This window comes from Amblyomma mixtum, chromosome 8, assembly GCF_055824585.1.
Source record: "Amblyomma mixtum isolate Tamu chromosome 8, ASM5582458v1, whole genome shotgun sequence".
NCBI lineage: Eukaryota > Metazoa > Arthropoda > Arachnida > Ixodida > Ixodidae > Amblyomma > Amblyomma mixtum.
In genome coordinates, this window is record NC_143019.1 from 59731571 (window position 1) to 59753521 (window position 21951).

The 21951-nt window shown below is 50.5% G+C and overlaps 2 protein-coding genes, 6 non-coding genes and 1 pseudogene across 8 annotated transcripts; 4 read left to right on the forward strand and 5 right to left on the reverse strand.

Moving 5' to 3' along the window:
• Positions 1-1393: 1393 nt before the first annotated feature.
• LOC149332635 (uncharacterized) lies at positions 1394-2588 on the reverse strand (annotated as a pseudogene).
• A 131-nt stretch (positions 2589-2719) lies between these two features.
• On the reverse strand, positions 2720-2792 carry TRNAR-ACG (transfer RNA arginine (anticodon ACG)). Its single transcript has one exon. It is a non-coding gene; the product is annotated as a tRNA-Arg (tRNA).
• An 80-nt stretch (positions 2793-2872) lies between these two features.
• On the reverse strand, positions 2873-2945 carry TRNAR-ACG (transfer RNA arginine (anticodon ACG)). The gene has a single exon. It is a non-coding gene; the product is annotated as a tRNA-Arg (tRNA).
• A 292-nt stretch (positions 2946-3237) lies between these two features.
• TRNAR-ACG (transfer RNA arginine (anticodon ACG)) lies at positions 3238-3310 on the reverse strand. Its single transcript has one exon. It is a non-coding gene; the product is annotated as a tRNA-Arg (tRNA).
• A 1896-nt stretch (positions 3311-5206) lies between these two features.
• LOC149332639 (uncharacterized) lies at positions 5207-8368 on the reverse strand. Its single transcript, XM_089555829.1, has one exon. It carries the CDS (start codon positions 8366-8368, stop codon positions 7181-7183), a length of 1188 nt encoding a protein of 395 aa, XP_089411955.1. The 3' UTR covers positions 5207-7180.
• A 9940-nt stretch (positions 8369-18308) lies between these two features.
• TRNAR-ACG (transfer RNA arginine (anticodon ACG)) lies at positions 18309-18381 on the forward strand. Its single transcript has one exon. It is a non-coding gene; the product is annotated as a tRNA-Arg (tRNA).
• An 81-nt stretch (positions 18382-18462) lies between these two features.
• TRNAR-ACG (transfer RNA arginine (anticodon ACG)) lies at positions 18463-18535 on the forward strand. Its single transcript has one exon. It is a non-coding gene; the product is annotated as a tRNA-Arg (tRNA).
• Positions 18536-18616: 81 nt separating this feature from the next.
• On the forward strand, positions 18617-18689 carry TRNAR-ACG (transfer RNA arginine (anticodon ACG)). Its single transcript has one exon. It is a non-coding gene; the product is annotated as a tRNA-Arg (tRNA).
• Positions 18690-18803: 114 nt separating this feature from the next.
• LOC149332643 (uncharacterized) lies at positions 18804-21538 on the forward strand. Its single transcript, XM_089555830.1, has one exon. It carries the CDS (start codon positions 18827-18829, stop codon positions 20009-20011), a length of 1185 nt encoding a protein of 394 aa, XP_089411956.1. The 5' UTR covers positions 18804-18826; the 3' UTR covers positions 20012-21538.
• The last annotated feature ends 413 nt before the right edge of the window (positions 21539-21951 follow it).

Genomic DNA, 21951 nt, shown 5'->3' on the forward strand with positions numbered 1-21951 from the left:
CACAGAATCCCCGAGCCTTATCTGTTTGATTTCATTCTTTGTTGCGTATCTCTTTTCGTCTGATAGGGATCGCTTCGTTGGTGCCTCTCCTAAAAGCAGTCTGTCGGCACGTGCCCGCACAACGGCTCCCATGTACTTTTCTTGGGCGATAACTTCCAATTTATTTTTGAGTTCTTTGATTTCATCCGTATACCTGCCCGGATGTGCACTTTCCAAACTCAGGGCAAACTTTAGGTCGCACTGCAAATCTTTTTCTTTTTTCCTTGGATTGTGCCTTAGGAGGCTACTTCTTTCAATGGCTTTTATCTTAATTTGTTCTTTAAACTGTTCCCACATCTCAATTGATCTTTCTGGCCGAGCTTCTAGTAGAATCTCATTACTTTGCTTTACTTGGTTTAGAAAAACTTCGTCTTGTAGCAGTTTAGCATTCAATTTCCATAACTCCCAGTTGAACAGAGACTTCGTTTGCTTTAATCCTATTGTGGCAATCACTATACTGTGATCGCTGAAAGATACATGTTTCACTTCATAGCGCGTGCACACTGGCAAAAGATCAGTGGAAACATACAGTCTATCGAGTCTCGCATGGCTTGTTCGCTGGAAGTGCGTGAACTCTGGTATATCACCACTCGATAACGCGTATCCAATGTCCTCCAAGTCATTTTCAAGCATCAGTTCGCTCAATAAATGCGCACTCTTGTCTCGAACAGCTTGACTACCAACTCTGTCTTCGGCTCTGCATACGCAGTTGAAGTCTCCAAGTAAAATAACGTATCTGTCACATTTCAGATAAGGCCCTACGTTTGCAAAGAACAATCTACGTTCTTCCTCCCTATTTGGCGCATAAACGCAGATACTTCGCCACTCAACGTTTGACAAAGAAAAATCACAGACAATAAATCTACCATTTTCACACACAGTCAATGCTTCAAATTGGACAGCCAAGGATTTGCGAACAAATAACGCACAGCCTCCCGAAGACCCAACAGCATGGCACACACACACGTCCTATCTTTCTCTAAAAGGCTCGACCATGCGGTTCGTCTGCTCTTCACTTTCAACCTTCGTCTCCTGCACTGCAATTAAATCTAGGTTGTTTTCTAAAAATTCACGTCTCACTTGATACTGCTTACGCCTCGCAGACAGCCCTCGCACGTTCAAAGTGGCTGCACGCAGTGCTGTGATGGAATTTGCTGCCATTTTCGCAACGAGTGAAACGAGCCGCATGGTCTTACCTTGAGCTCGTCGGCAAATAGAGACGTCCCATGTGCTGCAACACCGCTCCAAGGGTCTAGTGGTTCGCGCCTCGGCAACTGCTTAGGTGTCTCGGCCCCGTCACCGACGCCACAGACACCTCTTAGTTCCACGCTGGTAACGAAAACACTTTCCCCCGTCATGACGGGGGCGTTGTTACCGCAGGTCTCCGTTCCGGTGGGATGGTTGGCTTTGACTTGAAGCTTGGGCGCCGAGTTAGGCCCGTCTTTGCGGGCGGTTTCTCATTCTCGGTGTTCTCTGAACTGCCTGTCAAGTTGTCGTCGTCTTCACGAGTACGCTTCGCCGCACCGCCGCTGCACACATCCTCACTCGCGTCCATGGGGGCTGTGTCTTCCTTGGCAACGGCCTCCAAACCATCGCCCAAAGAATTCTCTCGTGCGCTAGTTTCCGGTGCCGGAGCATGCTCATGCTGCACGGTGGGTGGGGCCTGAACGCTGTTCTCGCGGTCTTCAGGCACGTGCTCAGAAGAAAGAGGCGTGCTGGCCGCCGCATCCGCTTCTGTGAGACCCCGTTGGGCCCCTGACGCCTCTTAGGCCTCTACTTCGTCCATTAAATGTTCTACAAAACCATCACCTTTCCCAGACTCCGCAGCACTTGCGTACGTTTTCACACAATGCCCCTCGTTATGTCCAAAGCGGCGGCACAGGCTACAGCGCGGAACCTTGCAATCCCGTCGGATGTGCCCGGTCGACTTGCACCGCAAGCAGAGCGGCGGCCTTCCCGGCACAACAATAAGTGCGGGCTCACCTGAAATTCTCAGCTGGTGTGGAATGTCGTCAGTCTTGACTCTGGATTTCAGTTTCAAGGTGACGGTACGCGTTGTGGTTCCTTTGTCCACCACGCCTTGAGCCCGCCACCTTTCCTTCGTCACGCTCGTCACCTTTCCGTACGGGGACAGGACCTCTTGCACATCCTCGTCAGCGACGCCGTACAGCACCCAGTGAATCTTTATCCGCAGGTCTTGGTTGTTCAGATCCACGAGGATACACGGGCCGTTTTTCACTTTACATCTCTGGCAGTCAAAAGCTTCTTCGTCGCGACGGCGCTCTTCATTGTAACAGCCCACACATGATTCATCTGGTACGCCCCCAAAGCCAGCACTTCGGGGAGAAAACCTAGACGAACCAACGCATCCCGGAAATCTTCGACACGGTAAGGCCTGTTCTTCGGATCAGCGTGCATAAAGATGTATTCAAAACAATTTTTCCTGTTGGTAGCGTTGGCAAGATGACCTGGTAATCTTCATCCGAAGCAGCAAAAAACCTGTTTCCGCGACCAGCAGCGGCCGCTGACACCGCTCCAGCGGAGCTCATGATAGCATGTCCGTCACGCTCGGTGGCCGGAAATGGAATCCCCACAGGCCCGGGTCGAGCACAGAGTTCTTCACGAACACACTCGAACGATCCTTCGATGCCCCTCGAGGCAAAAGTAAAAAGAGGTAGAGCGAGCCTGCCAGGATTCGAACCTGGAATCTTCTGATCCGTAGTCAGACGCGTTATCCGTTGCGCCACAGACCCGGGTCGAGCATAGAGTTCTTCACGAACACACTCAAACCTTCCTTCGATGCTCCTCGAGGCAAAAGTAAAAAGAGGAAGAGCGAGCCTGCCAGGATTCGAACCTGGAATCTTCTGATCCGTAGTCAGACGCGTTATCCGTTGCGCCACAGGCCCGGGTCGAGCATAGAGTTCTTCACGAACACACTCAAACCTTCCTTCGATGCTCCTCGAGGCAAAAGTAAAAAGAGGAAGAGCGAGCCTGCCAGGATTCGAACCTGGATTGGATTGGATTGGAGTAAACTTTATTTGTGCCTGCAGTTGGACGCTCGCGAACCTGGAATCTTCTGATCCGTAGTCAGACGCGTTATCCGTTGCGCCACAGACCCGGGTCGAGCATAGAGTTCTTCACGAACACACTCAAACCTTCCTTCGATGCTCCTCGAGGCAAAAGTAAAAAGAGGAAGAGCGAGCCTGCCAGGATTCGAACCTGGAATCTTCTGATCCGTAGTCAGACGCGTTATCCGTTGCGCCACAGGCCCGGGTCGAGCATAGAGTTCTTCACGAACACACTCAAACCTTCCTTCGATGCTCCTCGAGGCAAAAGTAAAAAGAGGAAGAGCGAGCCTGCCAGGATTCGAACCTGGAATCTTCTGATCCGTAGTCAGACGCGTTATCCGTTTTTTTTTTTTTTTTTTTTTTTTTTATTGCCAGGATTATAGTCAACATGAAAGGGTACAAGGCGTAAAACATATCAGCCACACTTGGGCTAACATGACACTAAAATTTTTTTCAGAGACACCAATGCATCCAGACAAGCAATCCATTCTGGTGGATCAGGGAGCGCTCGATAAACTTCTCTGAGACATACGATACTTTCGATAAAGTGGTCTCTGACAGAACGCACGACAGGTTCGGCATGTTCAAACTGCATTCTCGTTTTCCACAGCGCGTGGAGGCCCAGGACCATGATAAGATCGTACGGTATATCGTCCGAAGCGTCTACCGGCAGGAATCGTATTCCATATGGGTCAAGAGGCAACTGTTTCTTTAATGTGCGCTGGAGAACGTCCCAATGGAAAATCGGGTCCCAGCAATCTAGGAATACGTGCTCTATGGTTTCAGGCTTTTTGCATAAAAAGCAGTTTGTTGACCACGGTATGAAGATGCCTTTTTCCTGAAGCCAGGTCTTAACTGGAAGTGTGTTGGTATGTAGCTTAAAGAAAAAGGATTTAACTGAAGGTAATATTGGCATTTTCTTTACTCTTTTGAGTACGTTTTGTCCAGGGCGTCCACGGTGTGGTAAACGGTATAACGGTACAGGTAGCATGGTGTGAACAAGGTCCTTATACAGTTTCTTCCTACTAACAGTGCACAAGTAGTCTTGTGAAAACCGCACGTTTAACAACCTGAACGCGAGCACTACTTCGCGCAGATAACCAGTCACAGCGCCACATGTGTTCTCACATGACGTCACAATGAATCCTGGCAGAAGTCTACGTAGCCTCACCTGCATCACGGTGCGGAGAAAGGGGTCATTTTGATCCCTTAAGAAAAGAAATCGTGACACGACTTGCCGCAAAAACAAGTGAACCAGACCTAGCCCACCGCACTTGACTGAGATAAACAAATTAGTTCGGCTAGATCTCTCCCAGGTCGAGGACCAAATGAAAATAGCGAGGACCCGATGGATTTTTTGTATGCTCGTTCGCGATGCACACAACACGTTCATCACATACCATATTTTTGAAATTAGGAAGACATTGGAGACAGTCGCACGGGAAAACATTGACAGCTGTCTTCCCTGCCATGCATCAGCCTTTTCTTTTGCCTTCGTTGTTTGATCGGTCCAGTATTGTTCAGGATCACGATAACACTCCAGGGGCGCACCGAGGTATGGTTTAGGAACTGTTGACCAATGAAGGCGACAAAATTGCTCCGGCGTGGCGTCCCAGTCTCCATGCCAAAATCCATAACTTTTGTCCCAATTTATCTGGGCTCCGGTGTATTCGCAAAATTGTTCAACAACAGCTGTGGCTTCTTTAATGCTTTCTTTGTTTGCGCATAATACGGCGATATCATCCGCGTAGGCCAAGATTTTTATTTCTGCCTCACGTACTCTATATCCTGTTATGCGTTCATTGTTTGCAATTGCCAAACATAGCGGCTCTAGGTAAGCCGCGAACAGCAAGGGCGAAAGAGGGCATCCCTGCCTCACCGACGAGCGAACGCTCAGGCTGTCTGTCAGTTCGCCGTTTACGATGATTCGCGTTGAGCAGTCAGTGTACGCCATTCTGACGCCTTCAGTGATAACGCAGCCTACGTTAGAATGCTCTAAAATGCAGAGCAGAACCTCGTGCGAGACACGGTCGAAGGCTTTGGCCAGATCAAGCTGCATCATCGCAACGCGCTCGTCAAAGGCGTCACAACACTCGAGGACCGTTCGCGCGACATGCACGTTTGTTGCAATGCTTCGGCCTTTGATGCCGCAAGTCTGATGCGGCCCTACCAACTTTGTTATAACGCGTTGAAGTCGTGTCGCTAAAACCTTCATAAATATTTTGTAGTCCACATTGACAAGGGTTATCGGGCGATAAGACCCTGGCAAGAGACGTTTTGCTTCATCGTCAGTCTTTGGTATCAGCACGACGTGCGACGTTGTGAATGATAAAGGAACTCGCTTTTTGTCGTATGCCTCAGTGATGACATTGTGCAAAATCTGAGCAACCGAACAGTTGAAGGCTTTATAAAAGGCAGCTCCTAGGCCGTCAGGCCCGGGTGCTTTACCAAGGGACAGGTCATCTATTGCGCGTTCTATTTCACTGACGGTTATCGGTTCTTCCAGTTGCGTCTGTACTTCTTCGTCCAGCTGTGGCATAAAGGAAAGAAATTCTTTCTGGAAGCTGTCTTTCGTATCACGTGGGTGTCCTATCAAGTTCCGAAAATGCTCGGCCATCACTGTCTTGATAACCTTTTGGTCAGTCGTGATCTCGTTTCCGTTGGCAAGCTGCCGGATTTCTTTCCGACATGCGTATCTTTTTTCGTCGGATAGTGCGCGCTTTGTTGGCGTTTCTCCCGCCCACAGCTTCTCGGATCTTGCTCGTACAATTGCCGCTTTGTATCTTTCTGTGTCTATAGTTTCGAGCTGTGTTTTCACCCGCCTTATTTGTTCAGTACATTTACCGGGCTGAATGTTTTCCATGCTTATCAAGAATTCTAGTTCCTGGCGAAGTTTTGTTTCGTTTTGTTTCTGGTTGAACTTAATAATGCTGCTTCTTTCGATGGCTATTATTTTAACTCTCTGTTTAAACTCTTCCCATTCAACTCCGAACTGGTTTGGCTCCAGTGTGAGCAACTTCTCTAATTCTTCCGTTACTGCGCTAACAAATGCATCATCTTCCAAAAGCTTCACGTTAAACTTCCAGAGGTTCCAGTTGAAGCGACTTTTGTTTTGCCTTCTTCCAAACGTTGCAGTTACCAAGCAGTGGTCACTGAACTGGACTGGTTGCACTTCATATGCTGCACATGAAGAAACCAGTTCGGGTGATGCGTATAGTCTGTCTAATCTCGCGTGGCTGTCACGCTGAAAATGGGTATACTGAGGACGTGTACCATTCGTAAATACGCTACCAATGTCTTCTAAATCATAATCATGCACCAGGGCACTTAATACTTCTGCGCTCTTGTCCCGAACTCGTGTGCGTTTAGCGCGATCATCCATTGTACATACGCAATTAAAGTCGCCCAACAATATCAACACTTTGTGACAGTTAAGGTAGGCTTCAACACGTTCAAAGAAAGATCGACGCTCGGTCTCAACGTTGGGTGCATAGACACAAATGACACGGAAAGATAAATCATAAACAGCAAAATCAACAACTAAAAGGCGACCACTTTGGCATGACAACACTGACTGTACACAGATCCCCAAGTTATTACGGATGAAAAGGGCGCAACCACCTGATCCACCATTCGCATGACAAACGCATACATCGAAATGCGTACGGAAATTGGACACCATTCGGTCGGTCAGTTCTTGGCTTTCGATTTTCGTCTCCTGTACGGCAACTAAGTGTAATTCTTTATCAAGAAGAAGGCGGCTTAACTGACACTGTCGCCTTCTTGCACCTAGCCCCCGGACATTTAACGTTGCTACGCGTAGCATTTCCCCGAGATTAAGAGCCATGGTAACACAATGGAATGGTGCCCATCCCCGGAAAGAATTCTCGCTCTCCAGGTCTGTGTGCCCATATACACACCGCAAGTCTGCCAACAAAATATACACTGAGGCATGCAGGAAGAAGCTTGGTGCCAACAGCACCTTGCCTCGACCCGAAAAGAAAACGGCACATCGACACAGCCATAGAGCTTAGAAATCCCCCCGTTCCCATTATGACGAAGGCAACACAAAGCTACGGAGGCGGTTTACCCGCCTGCCGAGAGTCGACCGGAATGTTCGGTCGCGGCTTGAACGACGCCCGCCTACCTGGCGTTTTCTGCGGCGGCTCGTCCCCGCCGCTTTCGTCCCGCTGCTGCAGCATGCTGGTGGTGTCTTCATGCGTCCGCTTCCCGGCTGCGGGACTCGTTGATTCACGGGACGTGTCCATGTTCTCTGCCGCGGTGTGGTCGTCGCTCACGTGCGGTTCAGGCTGCTTTTTTTCCACGCCTTTCGGCGTAGCCACGACGTCCTGGGCAGGTGGTTGTTGCTGTTCCGCGGCGCTTGCCACAACGACAGGTTTCTGCGTAGTTTGCAGTTGAGCCTGAGTTGCCGTTGGCAAATGCGCTGCTTGTCTGCCTCCCGCCGACGATAACTCCTCGACGTCCGCTTCATCCATTAGCAAGTCGGACGTATCCTCTTTGCTCCCCAGTCCGGTGACGCTGGCATATGTCCGCTCGCACTGGCTGTCTTCGTGTCCGAAGCGCCGGCAGGCACCACACCGTGGGATGCGGCACTCGCGGCGAATATGACCCGTGCCGCGACAGCGAAGGCAGAGCGGAGCCCTGCCCGGCACAACCACGAGGGCCAGCTCACCTGCAACACTTAGCTGATGGGGCACATCGTCAATTTGCACTCCAGCATTCAGCTTCAGTGTCACGAGCCTGGTGGTAGAGCCCTTGTCGGTCACTCCTTGGACCCGCCAACGCTCGCGGGCAACTTCAGTGACTTTGCCGAACGGGGCGAAGGCGAGGCGTACGTCCTCATCCGGTACACTGTGGAGAAGCCAGTGCACCTTCATGCGGACGTCCCTGTTGGCCGGGTCGATGACGAGGCAGCGCTGCTTCTTCACTTGCAATTCACCAATGCTGGCTAGCTTCTTTGCCGTTTCAGCGTCCTTGAACGTGACAGCCCAAACATGGCTCATGCGGTACGCCCCCAAGGCGATAACCTCGGTGAGCACCGACTGTTGAGCGAGGGCGTCACGGAAATCTTCTACCCGGTACGGGCGAGCACTTACGTCCGCGTGCAAAAAAACTGTATTTACAACAAACGGACCTGTAGGCAAACTGGGCAGAACAACCTGGTACTCACTATCAGTTGACATAAACCTGTTTCCGCGGCCAGACATGGCCGCTGTAGCCGCTCCAACGGAGCCCGTCATCACACGTCCGTTCGCTTCGGCGCCCGGAAGTGGGAGACGCGTTATCCGTTGCGCCACAGGCCCGGGACGAGCGCAGTGTTTTCGGTGACAGGCTCAAGCGCTGCATTGATGGCTCTGACGGAAAAAGTAAAGAATAAATGCAGACTAAACGCGGAATGTCGTGCAGTAGCCCTAGTTACGGAGGGTACTAAAGGTCCTTACGTACTAAAGGCATTTCACTTAAATCTTTTGCCTAACGGCCTGTAGAATAAGGCCTACACTCTAAAGGCATTTGACCTAAACGCCTTTGACCTAGCCTTTACCCTGAAGTCATTTACCTTGAAGTCCTTCACTCATTAGTACCCTTAATCCACCCTGGTCAAGGTCTGGTTGGCCACAAACCGGCGGGCGGGTGGGCCGCCTGCCATAAAGCAGGCTTCAGACACGTGCTATGTAGGCCCGAAACCGGAAAATGCACCGAGCCGGAGTACCAGGGTTCGAACCCGACTGTGGCGGCCGCGTTTCGATGGAGGCTAAATGCAAGAGGCGCCCGTGTGCTGTGCGATGTCAGTGCACGTTAAAGATCACCAGGTGTTCGAAATGATTCCGGAGACCACCACTACGGCTCTTCTTTCTCTCTTCTTTCGCTCCCACCTTCCACCCTTCCCTCACAGCGTGGTTCAGGTGTCCACCGAGATATGTGAGACGGATACTGCGCCATTTGCTTTCCTCAAAAACCAATTTGCCAATTTTGCCTAGCAGTGCTACCGCACTACACATCCGCCAGCCCAACTTGTGCGGACGTGCTTATATTAAAATTATTTCATCGCCAATAATAATTAGACACGTGACAGCCACTCTGGGACGCACTCCTGAATTTTTTTTTTCCTGCACATGGTTCCGTAAGCTTTCTTTAAAATATTGTCGAACCGGTCTTACATCGGATAAGCGTGCCGTACTGCCATTCTACATTTCCAAATGCTATGCAAGCCCATCAAAGGGAGTGCCATCATCTCTTTCTATTGGCAAGTAGAGGATCCCATTGGCATCGAGTGGGAATTCTTTCTTGATTGTGCTCTAGAGGGTCAGATCCCACAGGTACGCAACTTCCCAGCATTGCAAGAACACATGCTAATCTGTCTCCTCCGTTCTGCACATTACAATAGTGAGTACTCCGGGGAGAAAAAACTTTGGTAAAATTGGTTGAACAATCCATGGATTGATATCCACTCTGACGGTGAGCGGGAACCATTTTTGGTGATATTTTTACGTCGACTGTACCTCGCTCGTTCGGTTCATAAATATGGTTCAGGTATCTCCGAAAAGCTACTTTTCTCTGCTTTCAAAAGATGCATTTTGTTTAACGGTAGCTGCAAATTTGTTTCAACTGTAAAAGAAAACGCAAAGATGAAAACTGGCAGTTGAGCTCAACTTGTCTCATTAAATGCAAAATTGTGAAAAACCTCTTGCACCTAGAGAAATATCTTTCGAGATACTTTGAGATCGTATGCTAATGAACATATTTAAGCATTTAGAAGTACGTGTATGGATTAGTTTATTAGCCACGCATGTTTGAAAAGCATAGAAAACAGAACAATGTAATCTGCAATAACTTTTGGGATATGCATTGCACTGCGGCGCCTTTTTGTACAGTTTTAGATCGTCTAATCGCCCTTCCATTCTGAAAATTTCATCCGTCTGCCTTGTTTAGTTTAAAAGTTATTCCTGATCAAAGTTAGCGTTTTTTCGAAATAGTTAAAAACGGAATGCAATACTGTTCAGGTAACCAGCGCGTGGCAGTTTTGAGATTTTGCGTGAAGAAACTTAATACTTCGCTCTACGCGGCTAAGCATCGCCTTTACTCTACGGCTTTTGGGGAATGCGCAATGTCTAGTTGATTTTAGCTACCTTTTTTGTTCTCCTCATGAAGGACACAAGCTCTTGAAACGTTCCGCAGCTTCTTTCTTTCTGGCAAATATACTACTCTTAAAATGTCGGTCTCTCATTCCTTTAATCAACTTGTAACAATTGCCAAGAACAAAGTCCACTGAATACAAACAATAATAGCAATAACGCAGCGACATGCGATAAAAGTAGATAAATTTAGTAAGTAGCGCCATCTACACACATGCACGTGTACTAAATATATCACAGTTCAAAAATATAACGAGTGTGGCGCTGCTAAACATTTACAATCAGGAGGTGTTCACGAGAGGGAACGATACCTCTACGATGTTTGCACGTTTCCCTCGATTTTGCCCTATGTAGTGTGTGTCGAACTTCCAAGCAGATTTCCGCCATATTGCTTTGCTGGATTGTTTTGTAGCGTAAAGCTAGTAAAGCCACACTACGCGGGTCAGAGCCGAGTTTTGCGCGAGTGTGCGCCGCCTGTTATGCGCATGCGCGAGAACCGCGTGACGTCACGAGAGGCGCAGGTCCGCAGGTGCGTCGCCTCCTCGCCACAGCCGGTGCAAGCTCCTCGCTGCCGGCGCCGCCGGCGTGCGCTCCTCTCCGACGCGTGACCTCGTGTTTACGACAGTCGCGCCGCGCGCTACTGCGCATGCGCGAGGAGGGTGCGCCGAGAAATGACGGTCGCGCTCAACATGTAAGCTCTGGTAAGCTAAGGAGAGTCGAGCCGCTGCCAAACGGCGCAGAAGACTGGAAAATGTAAATTTTTCCGATCCCGAGGTTGTCGCCTGGCAGTTCGCCGTCGAGCAGCCAAGGCGAAACGTGCGGCCGAAACACCGGAGCACTTAAAGGTACGGACACACTGGCGGCAAGACGCGCGCGGCATGCCGCCGGCGGCAAGCCGCTTGCCGCGAAACCTGCCGCGGCGGCGGGTTGATCTGCCGCGCAGCGAATGGGTCGAGGGGCCATTTTCGGCGGCTTGCCGCGTGCCGCGGAGCGGGGAGACCAATGAGGGGCGCCCGGCTTTGTGACGTAGGGAGCGTCTGTGTCGCCACCTCTTGGCTCCTACTAAAGTTACATGCCAGCGGCGGCGGCGGTGCCGCGTGCGCTCCTGCAGAATCGCGGACCTCGACCGGTTTGGCTCACGAAGGGAGCTTTGCGCGGCGGCGACTCTGCCGCCGAGTGTGGCCGTCCCTTTCGCGGCGGGGGTGGCGCCGCCAGCGGCATGCCGCGCGCTTTGCCGCTAGTGTGTTCGTACCTTTACGCTACGTATATCCAGGCATAGCAGAGCTAAGCCACTGCCAATTTTCACCTGACGCTACGAAACGCATTCTGGGCGTCGTATTATTTTTCGAGGACAGGCATTGCTAAAGCGACAGGAAAGGGAAGAGACAGGCTTTCGCTTCGTGCTGCCGGTTGTTCGTTGTTCCGGCTAGCGCTGTGGAGGGGAAGTTGGAGAGCGCTCGATTCGCCTGCACTCAATGCACCAGTTCGGCAAAGTTCTGCGGCAGCGGCGGTGCGGCGGGTGTGTACCGCTAGTTCCGGCACTTTGAGCGCAGTTTGGCACTGTCTGCTTCCAAACGGATGGTCGAGTGCAGGCCTGGTCGTCGCTAGCCTTTGCGATGCCAATGAATTGCAGCCAGCTGTTTACAGCCTACATCAGCGGCAGCCAACCTCTCGTATCTCATGAAGAAATGTGCAAACAGCTTATCACAATAACATGTTGCCATGAACCAGCCTCGATCCGTTTCTTTGAAGAACTCGAGCAGCGTTCGAGCTTGTCGACGAGTGAAAGTTACTTGAGTCTCCGCCGTTTATCACAACCCGCAAACCATCATCTGTTTCCTTGGCGGCTGCAGCTGCACTATTTCAGCACTAACCATGGAGCAGGTGCAGTTTTCCTGAACTAGACTCGCACTTCTTTCAAACGAATGCCGTGGTTCAGAGGGCGCCATGTTCCACCGCTGAAATGAATCCATGTGGCATATAAGTCGGGTACAACTCAAGAACGAAGCAGCACATGCCCATCAAAGGAGACCGCCCAGCCAAGCGCGTCGACCGAACAGTTTTCTGTTCGGTCTCCACAGGTGCGCCGCGACAGCAGTGGAGACTGAAGCTGCCACGACCGTCTGTTGCCGAATATGACCTCACCTGTAACATTCAGCGCTTTTGCGAAAAAGACGCTCTCGCGCGGATCTATGCAAAAGGTGAGCAGCCCAGCCCTCTCCCCCCTCCTCCCCCTTTAGTGGCCAGTGCAGCTGAGACAATAAACGGGGGCACCACACCTACTAGTACCTTCGCCTTTCTCCCTGTCTTTTCCCCTGCTCCAGCTCAGGTGCTCCTAGAGACGATGGCGGATGCCGGGGCAGCAAAATCTTTTCCTTTCTTTTTGCGTCATTATTCTTTTGGCCTTATCCCGAACAAAGGACATCCACTCTCGGCTACACGGGGACAAAACGCCGTCTCCTTCCTTCTCTTTCGCAGGCTTGGCTGCATGCACAGCCACAGAAATCGACGTGACTGGCTGGAGGGCTCCCTCTGAGTTGCATGTGCCGCTTCGTTCTTTAGTTGTAACCGACTATAGTGCTGTGAGGTCCCCTCTTCCGGAACTGGCACAAAGGACCGCCCCCTCCCCTTGCTGCGCGCCCCTCCTGCAGGCGGGGTAGACTAGCGCCGCAGAAAAAGGAATTCTCGGAAAATGATTACAAGCCCGTTATAAGCGGTGTTTACATGACGGGTTGAGTGGAGGATTTGAGCTGAAAACCGGTTACTGGGTTCACGTAAACGAGTCGGATCCGGGAGTCGAGGGAGCGAGTCCAGTCAACTCCGCTGCAGGGGGTGGGTTGACTCACTCGACCCCAACAGCAGATAGCACGTAAACCGGTCTGAGTCGGTTTAGTGGAAGGAGAGGTGATAAATGCGAACCTGTTATTCGCTTGCGCCGTAGCGCCTGCGAGGCAGCCGTGCATGCCGCAATCTTCCCGGCTGCCACTGCCCTTTCCCGCTGCGCCGTTCGACGCTTCGTGCCGCTGCTGTTGAACCGGTCGCGACTCGCTAAAATCGAGTTCATGTAAACATGCAGTCAAGTTGGGCTGACCTTGCTCAACTCGATCTCCTGGCTCGACCCGCCGAAGTCGGGTTCATGTAAACGAGGCTACAGTTTCCTGACAATAGACGGTGTGAAAATAGCAGCTGTTCCTACAGTTTCCACGTACGCGCGCGTGGACACGCACGCGTACACACACACATACGCGGGTGCACTTTTTCAATCTTTGATCCAACCAAATCGAGGCAAATCGACGCAAGGCAAGAAAGATATACATTTCAGCACGCGATGGAAAATTCTGGAGGGAATAAGCAACCTAATGATGCAAACTTGATACAAGAAAGACGTACGTCTAAAATGAATAAGAGCACGCAGTTGAGGGTCCAAACGAGAGAGGGGAGGGGGTCGCCCTAAGTGCCTACAGAACTATCGCTTTGTAGCCGACCCCTTTTTTTTGGCAGCATTCCTGCACACCTCGCCCCCCCCCCCCCCCCCCCGTTCTTCTTCGTACAATGTCTATAAAGAAGTCTCGAGTCCGCCTCGTGAATGGTATGCTTGGCAAAATTCCGTCGAAGTTGATCGGAATTGGTTGCAAGGTGCCGCCGCATGTACGACGAATATTTGCTTCTGAGGTAAACACATTCCGACACCCTGCGGTGCTAACCCTCTCAATAGCAATTTCTCGTCTCTTGCGCAATGTCGATTCATCTCAAGGGTAAACAGAAATTGACAATTGCCCACTTCTCTATACCTTGTTCTTCCCCAACCCTAGTTTCTAAGGTTGGACAGGCATACGCTGAGCGTTGACTAAATTGTATAGCTGTCTTTGTTATAGTTTTCTTATCATAGATGCAATATCATTTGATAAAAAATATTTTTTTTTCAGCGCTATAGTTAGCAGGTTACACTGTAGACCAGGACTGTTCCGACTACTACTAATATTGCTATGCATCAACAGTGACGAAGTGATTGAACGCGCAAAAGACGAGGGCAGAAGGAAGGACACAAGAAAGGCACTGATTTCAACTATAAGGTTCATTGAAAAAACAAAACAAAAAACGCTAGAAATATATACATGGGACATAAACATAATTAATTTTCTTTATTTCACACCTTCCTTATTTTTGGCGTCCGCTTCCTCTTTTCGCTTACTTACTAATTTGCTCTGTGCAATTATGTCGACAATTATCACTAACTCTCCCAAGTTTCCACTGTGGCGACGTTGTGCCTTTTGCGATGCGGGCTGGGCAGCATTATTTTTTTTCTTTTTCTTTGCTCCCACTAATATATGTCACGACATTGAAAACAGGAAAGTCTGTAGTCGGGTAAAACTCAAGAACGAAACGGCACATTCCCTCAAAGGAGGCCCTCCAGATAGTAACATCGACGGTACAGCTTTCTGCGGCTATTTAGCCAAGGCTAAACAAGAGAGAGAAGGAAACGGTCCTCTGTTCCCGTGCTGGCATCCTTATCCCGAACAAGGATCACCCCACCTCTGACTCCGTTTGGACAAAGACGGTACCCTCTTTGCCCCGGCTCTCCAACTTTTTCCCTTCACCCTTCCGGAACTATAGACCGAATAAAGGAAGCCCCACTCTCTTTGGCTTTGGCGAGGGACAGGCAGAGAAAGAAGCATGCGGAACCACCCCAACCAACACCTCCCCCCATGCACGACGGGGACTAGCAGCCGGGCTTGCCATGGTTCGTTTGTAATCCTCTGAAGGCAGGCGCAGCAACAAAAGAAAAGCCTTCACGCAGCACGGGTGCACGGGTCAAGAAAGGACCGGACACGTATCTCAACATCTCAACCAAAACCAGTCTCGGGTCGCTGGGGGCCAAGACGGGTAGGCACTTTCTCAGTGATGGATCAGTGTCGTAGCCTGGTGGCAGAATATGAACTACTCGCAAGATGGCGGCAGTGGAACCGCCACCTTAAAAAGGAAAATCTTAACATCAGACGGGACTAGCATTGCTTTCACACGCTTTAGAACGTTCTCCCATGGGTTGGACTGTAAAGGGCCGATATAACGGCGCGAGAAGAACCACATCACAAAGATCTTTGTAAAGTTTCCTGCGGTTGACTTGGCTCAGGTATTCGAGCGGAGACCGTGCTGATAAAAACCTGCACGAAACCACAACTTCGCGAAGAAAACCACGAACGCCGCAGGCAAAATTGCCGAGTGGGGCAACTACATTGGGCAACTGCTTCGCCAGGCAAAGTTGGCAGACAGTGTGTAGAATAGGGTGCTTTACTTGCCTGAAGAAAAAAAAAAAGCGATTGACTACCTGTCTCAAAAGCAAATGCTTCAAACCGTGGCCTCCGTTACGAACCCGTAGAAATAAATTTGTACGGCTTGATCTCTCACAAGATGCCCGTATATGAACACTGTGAACACGTGACGTATTTTTTGGATATTTACCCTTGAGCAGTGCAAGACTTGGAGGGTGTACCAAAGTTTGCTTGCTAAAAATAGGTTGCAAATTGTGGCTCTCGAAAACATGGACCACTTTCACCCATTCCAATTGTAAACTCTGTCCCTCAGTTTATCCCCTTCGGACGTCCAGTACGATTCAGTCTTTGTAGTCTTTGTAGCACTGAATTGGTAGAAAGGTTACACCTATAAGTACTTAAACTAAGTACTTACTTAAGGTGACGTTTGAAAAAGTGTTTGGGGCCACTGGCCATTCCCCGTGTCAGAAGCCTAGGCACTTGCCCCTGTTTACCGCGCTACCACTTGCTTGACAAAAACTTTTAACGCAATCGACAGCCTGTGTGACAGATGGGACAGGTGGTGACACCTGTATTTCGTTTTTCCACCTTTTCTAGCCCACAGAAGCAGTGCAAGCAGAACCTTTGTCATTAGAACGCGGTACTCTTTCGATGAAGGATCACTCTTATTTGTCCACAGTGCTCCCTAAAAGTCCACACTGCTCCCTTACATGGAACATTGAGCGCACAATCAGGAGCGCAATGTTTTTACTTCCTAATCGAACTTCTGAAAGGGCACAAAGCGACCATGCGTTTGGACAGAACTAGTTCGAAGAAAACAAAACTTATACTTCTCACTCATATTCACTGAGTAATCGCTGACTGCATGCCAATAAAATATTCCCTTTCGCAGTGCTTCGAACGACGAGGTTTTTCTTCCTTGCATTTGCCGCTGGACGGAACAATAGCAAAGTACATGTGCTGCGTCCCTGAAAGACTAAACGTATTTCGGGGAGCGAAAGTGAAAAGCTGGATGTCACCGAGAAGTTAACGTCGGCTCGTTTTTTGGAAGGACAAAATGAACAAGTGCGCGCATCAAGAACAAAGGAAGGAACGGAGAGAACATCTGAAACAACGTATAAACAATAAAACGAGCGACAGTAAAGACAGTGCAATAGACGGCTATATGCAGCATTTCCTCGTCGTCTTGAGACAGGCCCGCTGGCCACTCTCTCCCCCGCACTCTCTCCGCTTTCAACCCTGACGCCGCATTGTGCGACGTCGCGCCGCCCACGCTCGCCGCTCCCAGGGCGGCCATCAAACGGGCCTCATACCATTCCGAGCAGCGGCGCCAAGGCATCTTCGTCCCGATGAAGTTTTGAATGAAGCAAAGAAAAGGAAGGAATGCACCGGGCCAAACCAGCTGGAACCGGTTCGAACCGGGCTCGGGACCTCGCGGTCCGGATTGAGCGAGCGTGGGGTTGGAGAGGCGACGACGCCGACCTTGCCTGCCACTAACGTCAGGGTTCCAAAGGCATAGCGTGCAGCTCGCCGCGACGGACGGCGTTGCTGTGGCGAGCTAGGAGAAAGAGGGGAGAGGAGGAATCGCGCGTGGCTTGGATCGCGGTCTGGCGGCGCAGACGAATCGAATGTCTGTTCTTGTCACTCCTGCTTCATTCCTTTCTTCCGCTCATTGTCCAATGCACTTTACAGCTGTCCTGTAGCAGTGGTATTTGTATCCAGCCATTAGATATGAAAAGGATTAGTTGAGCTGTCGCACCAGTGATGTGCCATGCTTGCTGGCTTTATGGTACTTAAGCTATTTGACGTTGAGGTATGAGTGGACACAACGACGATTGATTGATTGATTGATTGATTGATTGATTGATTGATTGATTGATTGATTGATTGATTGATTGATTGATAGGACGGACGAACAGACAGAGACAGACAGACAGACCGACACAGACAGACAGACACAGACAGACAGACAGACAGACAGACAGACAGACAGACAGACAGACAGACAGACAGACAGACAGACAGACAAACGGAGAGACAGACAGACAGACAGACAGACAGATTGGTTTACATGGACATGTTTAAGCCCTCTCAGATGTTACAAAGCCCAGTTGTGCATGGCGCAAAGGCATTTCGTAGCGTTTCGGCAGCCCGGTGGAAGATGGCGCCTGATGCCTGGGCTTGGTAAAGTGACTTTAGGGTTTGAGAGTACGTGCGATTAGGTCCCGGATCGCGAGTATCGTCTTCTGGTCTTTAGTAAGCACCTCTTACGTACATCCATTGATTGTACACTTGTGTAGCATACAGGCTGTTTGAGCCCGATGACGACAAAGGCTACACGAGGCTCGGGGCACATGCTAGGGATGGTCACGTGACCACGGATTAGCGCGGTTGAGACGACGACGGTAGCGCTCGGCCCATGCATTCCCGTAACGTGCAGAAAAGCTTGAGAGGCAGCGCATGCAACACATTCTGCGTTAAAAAAACAGAAAATTCCAATAAGTGAAGGCTTATCGTCGCTGGCTTTGGCCTGGCGAAACATAAAGCCCTAGCGGTGTTGCTTTCTAAAACTCGCTCTGATGGTGCGACGGGCGTTTCGGTATTCATGACACGTTTGCCCACTAACAGCAGCAAGGAATGCACGGGCAGAAGCCACAGTGGTGGCCCGGTGAACGAAACCGCGACACGCGCAAAGGAAAGCGATCGCTTTCAGCGCTCCTCCACGATAAGAACGGGTTGCCCTCAAGGACAGCTGGCGGAGTGCCAATTCTCGTCCCGGGCCTGTGGCGCAACGGATAACGCGTCTGACTACGGATCAGAAGATTCCAGGTTCGAATCCTGGCAGGCTCGCTCTTCCTACTTTTTACTTTTGCTTTGAGGAGCATCGAAAGGACATTTGAGTGTGGTCTTGAAGAACGATGTGCTCGACCCGGGCCTGTGGCGCAACGGATAACGCGTCTGACTACGGATCAGAAGATTCCAGGTTCGAATCCTGGCAGGCTCGCTCTTCCTACTTTTTACTTTTGCTTTGAGGAGCATCGAAAGGACATTTGAGTGTGGTCTTGAAGAACGATGTGCTCGACCCGGGCCTGTGGCGCAACGGATAACGCGTCTGACTACGGATCAGAAGATTCCAGGTTCGAATCCTGGCAGGCTCGCTCTTCCTACTTTTTACTTTTGCTTTGAGGAGCATCGAAAGGACATTTGAGTGTGGTCTTGAAGAACGATGTGCTCGACCCGGGCCTGTGGCGCAAGATTCCATTTCCGGCCACCGAGCGTGACGGACGTGTGTGTCATGGGCTCCGTAGGAGCGGCTTCAGCGGCCCAGCAGGGCCGCGGTAACAGGAATATTGCTTCAGACAATGAGTACCAAGTTGTTTTGCCTAGTTTGCCAACAGGGCGTTTTGTTTTGAACACCGTTTTTCTACACTGTGATGTTAGGGCCCGCCCGTATCGGGCAGAAGATTTTCGCGATGCGCTCGCCGAGTTATCGCTCCTGCCGGAAGTGATTGCCCTCGGAGCCTACCGCATGAGCCATGTGTGGGCGGTGACTTTCAAGGACGAAGATGCGGTGAAAAAGATTGTCGGCATGGGTGAGCTGCTGGTGAAAAAGTGCCGCTGTATCGTAATTGATCCTGCCAACCAGGACGTTCGCATGAAAGTGCATTGGTTGCTGCACAGCGTGCCCGACGACGACGTACGGTTTGCCTTCGAGCCGTACGGGAAGGTCACAGACGTCGGCCGAGAGCGGTGGCGGGTGCACGGCCTAGCAGATAAGGGCTCAACTACCAGACTGGTCACCTTGAAGTTGAAGCCGGGCGTAAAGTTGGACGACCTGCCGCACCAGGTGAGCGTCGCCGGAGAGTTGGCCCTCGTGGTCGTGCCAGGCAGGGCTCCGCTCTGCCTTCGGTGCCGTGGCACGGGCCACATTCGTCGCGACTGCCGCATCCCCAAGTGCAGTGCGTGCCGACGCTTCGGTCATGAGAGCAGCCAGTGCGAGCGGACGTATGCCAGCGTAACAGGACTGACAACCACCGACGACGCCTCAAACCTGCTCATGGACGAGGCGGACATGGACGATGCAGCATCGGTGGCAAGTGCAAGAACGGAGGTTGCCGAAAATACGGTGATTCCACTGCCGCAGCAGGAGCAACCCGGAACCGAAGCGGTTACTGCAGAGCAGCATCAACCGCCTTCGCAGGATTCTTCGACAGCTCCGAGCGCCGAGCTGAAAACCTCAGTTGATTATGAAGCGGCTCCCAGCACCTCAGAACCCGAGGTTATGGACATCCTTAGCGCTTCAGCCAGCCTGCTGGCGGGGAAACGACCACACGACAAGATCCTTAGCGTTGGGACGAAGGAGGACGGCGGGGGCGGAGACGAGCCACCCACCAAAGCCCCAGGTATGCGGAGGTCTACCTTGAAGCCGCGACCGAACATTCCGGTCGATTCGCGGCAGGCGGGTAAACCGCCCCCGTAAATTTAGTTTGTCTAGCTAAGGTGGGTTGGGAGGGGTTTCCGTAAACGCCATGGCCCTCATCATGAGCGGTTCGTTTTTCGTGTTCGGGCTTGGAAAGAGGTGCCAAGTTTACTTGGACTGTCCTTTTTTGTTGGTTAGAGTTTTATTTTTTTTTCCTGGCCTTCGACGCGCTTATCGCCACAGTATGATGACCACAGACCCTTGGGCTATTGTAATGGGCACCATTCTACCGTGTAGCCATGGCGGTTAATATCGAAAGAGCGCTACGGGTAGCGACGTTAAACGTACGGGGCCTTGGAGCAAGACGACGACAATGTCAGCTTAGTCGCCTTCTCTTAGATAATGACTTACATATAGTGGGAATCCAAGAGACAAAAATTGAGAGCCAGGAGCTCACCGACCGAATGGTGTCCAATTTTCGTGCTCATTTCGATGTGTGTATTTCTCACGCGATTGGTGGATCAGGTGGTTGCGCCATATTCATACGCAACAACTTTGGAATCTGCGTGCAGTCAGTATTTTCATGTGACAGTGGACGCCTCTTAATCGCTGATATCGTCTTTGGCGAATTGGAGTGTCGCGTCATCTGTGTATACGCGCCGAATATTGACATGGAGCGGCGGGCATTCTTTGAAAGGCTTGAGGCGTACCTAAACTGTCAGAAAGTGATAATACTGCTAGGCGATTTTAACTGTGTTTGCAATGTTGATGACCGCGCAAAACATTCGCGTGTTCGTGACAAGAGTGCAGAATTTCTTAATACACTTGTGCACGAATATGACCTTGAAGACATTGGTAGCGTTTTCGCCAGCGGTACTCGTCCGCAGTTTACACACTTCCAGCAAGACAGCCATGCAAGGTTAGACAGATTATATGTCTCTGCCGAATTGATACCAATGTGTAGCGAGTACGAAGTGAAACCCATCGCATACAGCGATCACTGCTTGGTAACGGCCGCCTTTGGAAAGACGCAGAGGAAACGAATCTTTAGCTGGGACTTGTGGAAAATGAATGCGCAGCTGTTGGATGACGAAGCTTTTGTCGACGCTGTAACGAAAGAACTGAAAAATTTGACTGCAAGCGAGCCAGAATGTTACGCCATTCGTTGGGAAGATTTTAAGCAGAAAGTAAAAACAATGGCTATTGAAAGAAGTAGTGCAATTCGACGCAATCAGAAAGAAGCAGAGACAAAGCTTCGCCAGCAACTGCAGTTTTTTGTTAGTATGGAGAATGTCGAACCTGGTCTGTGTGTTAGAGGAATAAAGGAAGTGAAAACTGAACTTGAACGGATAGATTCGGAGAAGTACAAGGCGGCAGTAGTGAGATCAAGGTCCGAGAAGCTGTGGGCGGGAGAAATGCCAACCAAGCGGGCTCTCTCAGATGAAAAAAGATACGCATGTCAAAAAGAAATCCGCCAACTAGCTATAGGTGAAAACGTCACGTCTAACAGAAATGAAATTAAGCATGCGATTGCCGAGCACTTTAAAGAAATTCTAAGCCATCCACGGGACCTTAAAGATTGTTTCCAAAAAGAATTCCTTCCGTTGATGCCAAAGCTTGACGAAGAAGTAAGGACACAGCTAGAACAACCAATCACACCAAGTGAGATAGAATGCGCAATAAATGAGCTGGCAGTCGGTAAAGCACCTGGGCCGGATGGCTTAGGGGCCATTTTCTATAAAACCTTCCGGTCTGAGGTTGCCCAAGTTCTTTATCACGTTGTTAGCGAAGCGTATGACCGGAAAAGACTACCCTTGTCCTTCACAACCTCGCATATCGTGCTAATCCCGAAGAGTGATGATGCTCAGAAACGTTTGTTGCCAGGCTCATATCGCCCAATAACTCTTGCTAACGTCGACTATAAAATATTCACCAAAGTTCTAGCAAAGCGACTGCAAGGTGTTATTAAGAAGTTGGTTGGACCACACCAGACTTGTGGC

Bases quoted from the DNA above. Each gene is read 5' to 3' on its own strand.
- LOC149332639 (XM_089555829.1), bottom strand. From the start codon at position 8,368: ATGACGGGCTCCGTTGGAGCGGCTACAGCGGCCATGTCTGGCCGCGGA.
- LOC149332643 (XM_089555830.1), top strand. From the start codon at position 18,827: ATGGGCTCCGTAGGAGCGGCTTCAGCGGCCCAGCAGGGCCGCGGTAAC.